The 7,355-nt window shown below is 44.3% G+C and overlaps 1 protein-coding gene across 1 annotated transcript; it reads right to left on the minus strand.

Moving 5' to 3' along the window:
* Window positions 1-756: 756 nt before the first annotated feature.
* MRPS15 (mitochondrial ribosomal protein S15) lies at window positions 757-6,510 on the minus strand (the record flags this gene model as incomplete). Its single annotated transcript, XM_009707277.1, has 7 exons — window positions 757-876; window positions 1,614-1,805; window positions 2,955-3,013; window positions 3,923-4,007; window positions 4,810-4,858; window positions 5,563-5,638; window positions 6,448-6,510. Coding segments are annotated over 7 exons (644 nt in total), but the record flags the coding sequence as incomplete, so codon positions are not given.
* Between the last annotated feature and the right edge of the window lie 845 nt (window positions 6,511-7,355).

A 7,355-nucleotide genomic window follows, 5' to 3' on the forward strand; every position in this document is an offset into this window, starting at 1 on the left:
AAAAAAAGAGCTCGGTGCCAGCCGGCGCCGCCCTGGGTTAACCCCCTGCACCACAGTTCAGGGGAACCCGGGGAAATTTTGTTGAAAGCCATAGAAAGTCGGCCAACAGCTGCCACGGTAATCGTATTGGTAATTCTCCTTCGGTCAGCAGCAACAGCACTGTCGGTGAAACACAGAACGGGCACCTCTGAGAACGACGGCGGGTAACCGCCAGAGAACGAATATAAATGTGATTATTAACACGATTTCTACACCTGCAGACCTCTGCATCAACCCGCATTTTCCTGCAAGAAGGAATGGCACTTCGAGCTACTGTCAGGGCTGCTTTATTTCCAAACAAGCAGCATTTCACCTCGTTCTCTCCCCTCATTTGTCATCCCACAGCCCAAATCCCTGCCAAATGCTGCCGCGCGGCTGGGTCAATGCTATTTGACAGCACAATCCTACAGGCTCACTGGGCAGTGACAGGAGACAGACGCTGCTCGGAGGTGTTGTCAGTTAAAGACACCCCTGCCTTCCCTGCCCCGAGGCGGTGGTGACGTCCCCCCAGGTACTCCTCTCGCACAGATCAAACTGCTCACAACACACTCCAGCACGTCAGCCTTAAATTAAACTTCTAAAACGCTTAAACTGCTCATTGCACTTTTCCAGGTGCTCACCATGGCGCAGATCATGCATGCACAAAAGCAAAGAGGCTTTAGGTCGCTAGGTAGTTATTTATTGTTATCGAGACTGGCTGTCAGCCCCAACGTGCTGCTACACAGGCGTCCCCTCGCACTGTGCCTGCTTCTCCTTCGCAGCTCTCGCTCTCGCTTGCCACTCTCTTCTCTGCTTTAGTCGCTCCGGTGCTTTCAGCTTCCGCACCTCCTGAAAAACCTGCAGGAGGAGCATAAGGAGGTGAGGGAAAGGGAGAGACAAAGCTGCCTGCTGCCGAGCGGAGCTGCTCCACCACCGCTGCTTGCTGCCGCACACAGCACGGATCTGCGTCCCTGCGGCAGAGGCCAGGAGGCATGCCGTGCAGCGAGATCATCTCCTTCCCGTGCGCTTCCTCTGGGACTCCAGCCAGCCCTGTTCTCAGGGTACCAGTTGGAGGTATTCTGTTATGGCTACCCAGCCTTTTGGTTATAATTTCACTGGACTGAAATTTAGTATTTACAGACTGAAGGCATGTCCAGCTTTTAGTTTTTGCTCAGTTATACCGAGATATATTGCACACAGCAGTTACACCAATGAGAGTAGACAGTGGGTGTATCCACATTTCTGTTCCAAAGCTGCCATCAAATTTAATTGTCTCACATACTAGTTCCCATACCAGGATTTGAAAAAAAAGCTGTTTTGAATGTTGTATTTTTGAGCAAACTAGCAGTACAATCTGAAGTTCTCAAGCACAGTACATCTGCAGCACATGCGTCACTGCCCACTATGTAACTGTCTGTCATGGAGCTCTTTGCCAAACTTATGCATTTCTCTGCAGAAATTATCATTGTCTCCTCAAGTTCAAAGCATGGATTAAAAGGACTAACCTATCAGTCTTCTCTAACTGTCTTAATTGTGCCCTTCTATAAAGAGATTTTTTTTTTCTACTCCAGCTTTCTCTCCAGATTGCTCCATACCTTGAGGCAGAAAGCCTTCTTCACAACCCAACGCTTGGTCATCCTTCTCCTGTAGGGAGGGGGTAGGGTGTACTGGATATTCAACTGCTTGCAGGTGTTTTCAAAGGTATCATAGCGGACACGGCGAAGATAGGCAAGTAGCTTCTTCTGGCGATCTATGTCCATCAGCATACGACGACGGTTATTTTTATCCTGCGAAGGACATAACATTCACTGGATTGCAGAGAGATTATTCTTCCATTCCAATAAATTACTTAGAATAGACCAGATTATGGCTGAAAGGAAACAATCACGTTAAGGACAGTATGTTAGAACAATTTTTCTCAGCAGATACTGCTAACACATTAGGTCACTACAAAGAGATCCGAGAAGACTTAATTTACTTTTCACTGAAATTGCTTTCTTTATTCTGTGGCGGCTCCTTCCTCCCCCAACCCTGCAGACTGTTTTCAACTTGTACGCAGTTTCAGGTGATGGCAAAAGCTGTAATAGCTTGGAGGCAAAGGCTGTAGGGAAGGTCTACTGGTTAAAAACTCTGCTTCCCCGAATGTATTGTTCCAGAAACAACACAGAAGCATTTACCTTTGTTTTTCCAGAAATTAAGTGTGAAAATAAATGTGACTTTGCTCTATCTGACTCCCTATCCTATACAAGCAATTTGTGTCAAAAGCAGGCTTCACCCAAGTAATTTCAAAAGGTCTCTTCTGCTGTAACATTTGGTACAACTTCTTATAAAAGCTGAATTCTATTCTGTTTTACTCTTCAAGCTTTTATGATTAACAAATAATTACACACATTTTTCAAATGCAATTCATTAATCCATTTCCCACCTTTTGCACTGCATAAAGAATCTTTAATATATCTTGTTCATAAACTTGTAGCTGTGTTGTTTCAAATTTGGGCTCTGAACCCAGGTAGCTTTAGGTAGCAAAGTGGTCATTATGACATTAAGAGAGTCCTGTCTGCTAAACATCTTCATAGGCAGAACAAAGAGAGAATACAGCTGCTGAAGTGATAACATTAATTACATTGAAAACTAAGCAGTGAAGCCACATCTGCAGCAAGGATAAATTTAGCTAAACTCCATTCAAAGGTATCTGCTCAACCATTTCCACCAATGTAGTAAAAAAAGAACACACTCCACATTTCAGTCAGTGAGAACGTAGCTGTGACTGAGCCAGCAGTTTCGCAGACTGGCACCAGGGAACAGTTGTAACTATTTTATAAACCTTCTTAGGAAAGCCATAATCCCTAGAATTAAAATCCTTTTGTTCTAAACTGAGAAAACAACCCGAACAGCTGCTGTTTCAGACATGTAGGCTCAAGATTACTGATAGTTACCTTGGGATGCCTCTGAAGATGTTCCTCGTAAGTGCGTATCTTGGCAGTCAACATAGCAACTATAAAGAACAGACATAAGAAGCCGTGTGAGAGCAGCAGCTTTCCAGGGTGAGACAGTTTGCATTCCCTTCAAATTGCCAGCTGAGGACTGCTGTTCTCATGGGTACCCACTGCACCACAGCAAATATTACCGCACAGCCCTCTGAATAAGTGCAAAACAAACCAGAAAATATAACCTACATAACTCGAGTCAGAACTATTACTATAATGAAGCTGCTTAATTAGAGGTTAAAATTTTAACAAGAGATCGTATGAATTTATCTGTAAAATGCCTCTTGCACTCACTCAATTACTGGTGACTTTACATTCATTCCACTTCTCTTGGTTTAAGCTTCAGAAGAACAGATGCAAATTAAGAGGTTCTTTCTAAGAGCAGCAGCCAGCTCTTTGTGATTTCAGGCTTTGGAGAAAGGTGCTGGTGGCATCCTGAGAAACTGAAGGCCTTTATTAACAATAAAGGAGTGCACCTTGGTCAATGGCAGCGTGGCCTTCATCCCTGCACGGTCCATACACTGTGCTTCAGCCAGAGCTCTCTGATGCAGAGGGAAATTTGGGTTCTATGGCTAAATCTCGTAGCTCATTCTGGTAATGAATGCACTGCAATGCTTCGTGTCATATAAGCACTTCAAGCAGAATAATGCACGTGCTGCCTTTGGAGGGTGGATATGGAGTAGGAATTTGGAAAGCACCCTCACAGACATCCGCCAATAAGTGCACGCACTGCCTCTGCAATGTTCCCAACCCTGAACAGGTCCTCCAGGGCACACTGCAGGCTACCTGCCTCTCAGGCGCTCTCCTGAAGGAGATTCTTCTAACTGATACAGGAAACTTGAAGTGCTGGGGTGGGAATAGCTGAATAAAAGCAGAGATGTATCATATGCCAACAATACCCTTCTACTTTAACTTACCTTGCACCTCAAAGGAGCCATTGTCGTTGGGAGACCTCCTGACCTTCTCCACCAGCTGTTGTGTCTTTACTCTCATCTTCTCCTTCTATGAATAACAGAAAAGAGCCTGTCACTTTCTCAGGAACACCACGGGTCTGAGACACCCCGACTCTCTTCCCAAATGCCCAGATAAAGGCTTTGTAATTAATAGCTTTACTCAGTGTCCATCACAAAATGTGTAAAAAGTGCTGCAAAAAAAAAGGACCTGCTGCTTGCAGGACAGTGCTCAGAGTACAGCAGCGAAGCAGCACAAAAAGATCTCGGGAGAGCACAGAATTGCCGTTGTTCAAACCAAGAGTCCAGGCACACCCTTCATCCCATACAGCAGAAGGGTGTTGAAGGGGCCCCTCTGCTCTTATGAATGGAAGATAAAACTGAAGCTGAACTCACATGGCAGCAGCCTTAAGCTTTAAAAGATGCGAAAAGTAAAGTGGTAAGCAGCAAGAAATGGTGAGATCTTTGTGCTACCTTACGATTTGCTTACTTTGTTTTCCGGGCATACAAAAAGTAAAAGTAATTTGAAGAACACCTGCTGTCCAGTGTACTGTTTTCTAGGACACAGGCCAACCATCAGCAGTAACATAACACAGCTCATCTCCCCTGTGACTGCCTAATATTTTCTTCTCTCATTTTAGTATGCAATTATTATCATAAAGAAGACTGCATGATAAATTTTAAGAGCATACAAGACTTATCACTCTCATGTATTTAACAGCCCCAGATTTGCAATCACTGGGCAACACTTAAAAATAAAGTAAGTGAAGGGCATTTAACAATATAGACAAGTCTTATACAAATGTGCTCACTAAGTCTTCTAGGTTTTTTTATGCAAGAAGAATGAAACTAACCTGGCTTGCCATTTCCAGTGACAACAGTCTTTTCACTACATCGTCAACACTGCAAGGAGATTGCAGATTAGTTTATAAACTAGAAAGGAAGTATATTAAAAAGCATACTGAGATTACAGAAGCATTGAGTAGTTTTGCTGCTGTGGCAAGCACAGAAATTTCAAATGAAGTCTTATCAATTCCAAAAACATTACGTGCAAATTGGCTGCTGAAGATTAACCTCCAAGTAAGTGCGCAAGGACAAAAGAATTAATTTTAAGACCAGCTCCTTCAAAGCCTGTGAAAGTCTCAGTCATGCCACTGGGGGCTCTCCATGCACCACACACGAGCAGTTCTGGAACGAAAGCGTAAATAACCTAAACTCCAGGTCCAAATTTCAGAGGCAGCCATTCATTTTGAGTTGTTTTAACTACACACTCTCTAGCACCTGAGTTCAAGACAGGCATAGATTATTTCTAGTATTTCAAGATTGTTTCTTTTTTCTATGGACTACAAAGTCCACAGAAGATGTGGGCAACCAGCACTTAATCTTACATTAAGTAAAGAAAAAAACCTTACACAGCCCTAATCAGTGACTACTTTTGCAAATTTGACTTTCAAAATGATTTTGCAATTTTTGTGCTAAATTGCATACCAGTGACCACAGAGCACTGATTAATGACTGAGCAGGTGATAGCTTCCATGTATCGTGGTATGTGTGTGTAAGATACAAATCTCTTCCGAAAACAGCCATTCCCTTTCCCTGTATCATACCTATTTACTATTGGGACATTGGCATAATCTTTCTTCAGCATTGTGGGGGGAAGATCATCCAAATGGCTGGGGATGTCTAAAAAGGAAGAGAGGTACAAAGTCAGAGCTCTGAACATGCTTGCAAACCAGATCTGAGGAAACAAGTTGCAGAGAAAATACACTATGCTCCAAACAAAAAGGAAGAACTTAAGAGATCAAGCTGAGGTGGCAGGAATGGAGCGAATAAAATCGGGTTCAGCCTCTTGCCTTCAGCACTCTGGATTTACAACATGGTATACAGTCCACCAATATCAGTGATCTCTTGCTAATGACAATTGCTAATTTCCCACACATTCATGAGCTGCTGAATTTTCTGGGTAACTTTTGAGCTTGCAAGGAATTACTTCTAGAAGCACAGAATCACAAAGAGGTTTACAAAGGGACCTTATGGAACTTCTAGTCCAATCTCCCCTTTACTGTGGGACTGTCATAATTTCTTCATCTAGCAAAGCCTTGAAAACCTCCGAGGATGGATATTCCACAGCCCCTCTGTGAAGCATCTTCCCACACTGCACTGCCTTTGCAGTGGATCCTTTTTCCTTTTGTGACCAGCTGGAACATCTCCAAGTCACTATTTGGAACCACTGCTCCTCGTTATATCACTGGGCACTACCAAGAAGAGTCTGGCTCCCTCACCCTTGTAACTACCCATCAAGAAGCTGCAGGATTGCAGAATCCCGCAATAGGGATTATATTTCCTCTCTCTTCTCATGATGAGCCCTGCTTCTTTAAAGTGAAAACTACTGATTTCTCCAAATAGCCTCTCTTCCTGCAGCATTAGAGTACAACTCTGATAACGTCAACAGTAAAACATTTTGCCACATGGTCCCATTAATCCTGACATACCTTTCCTCCTTCTTCTCACAGGTCTGGCGTAACATCTGGCTGTTTGAATAAAGGGACTGCAAGCTTGATGGAAGAAAACAAAGATTTATCAGACTTGTGTGCACTTTTTTAGCTATGTACACATTAAATACTGCTCAGTCTGTACTAGAAAAATGGTCAGAGTACTTAGACTGCAAGGTGATCACCGGCCAGCCAGATGTTTTGTCCCAAAGGAGTGTGGAACAGTTCAGTGTGGTTCTCACGTGGGTGCTAAAACAAATGAGTGAAGCTGTGCCACTTCAGGGTGATCTGAACTCAAATGATGAGAAGAACAGAGCAGCAGGAAGAGATTACAGATACTGAGCAGAAAGTACGAGGGCTCCCCAGCTGAACTGCGTTCATTTACAGGGTTTAAACTGGTGAACTAATTCAAGTAATTTCATGTGTGAGTTAAGACAGGCTGCTCTGGACTACCCTAGCGGCAGAGTGCAGAGGCAGTGAGACCTAGAGACAACCTTTGACCTGAGCAGCTTGGTACAGATGAGAATATTCATCAGCAGCCTGAACTGAGCTGTTATTTGACCTTTCAAGAACAAACTTTTCCAACTGCTCTTTCAAGGCTCCTGCTACTGGAATCAATACCTTCTTTGGATTATTCACCTGTGCCTCAAACACGTTACCAAGTACAGACTTTGCTAGTACACGTACCTGCCTGCAAAGGGAACTGGCTGAGAAACACGCAAGCTCAGCTCTGGATCTGCCAGGCACCAGAGCCGTGCGCAGGCTGGCGGCACAGGCAGCGAGCGCAGGGCTCCGCACGCTATCCCGCGTTAACGGTGCGGTAACAGCGCACGCAGAAGCTGCACCGGGACTGCAGCCCGCACCGTGGCCCAGCACACAGCCGCTTCCCCCAAGAGATCTCCGGTCTC

The sequence above is a fragment of the Cariama cristata genome, unplaced genomic scaffold (assembly GCF_000690535.1).
Source record: "Cariama cristata isolate BGI_N322 unplaced genomic scaffold, ASM69053v1 Scaffold42309, whole genome shotgun sequence".
NCBI classification, from domain to species: domain Eukaryota; kingdom Metazoa; phylum Chordata; class Aves; order Cariamiformes; family Cariamidae; genus Cariama; species Cariama cristata.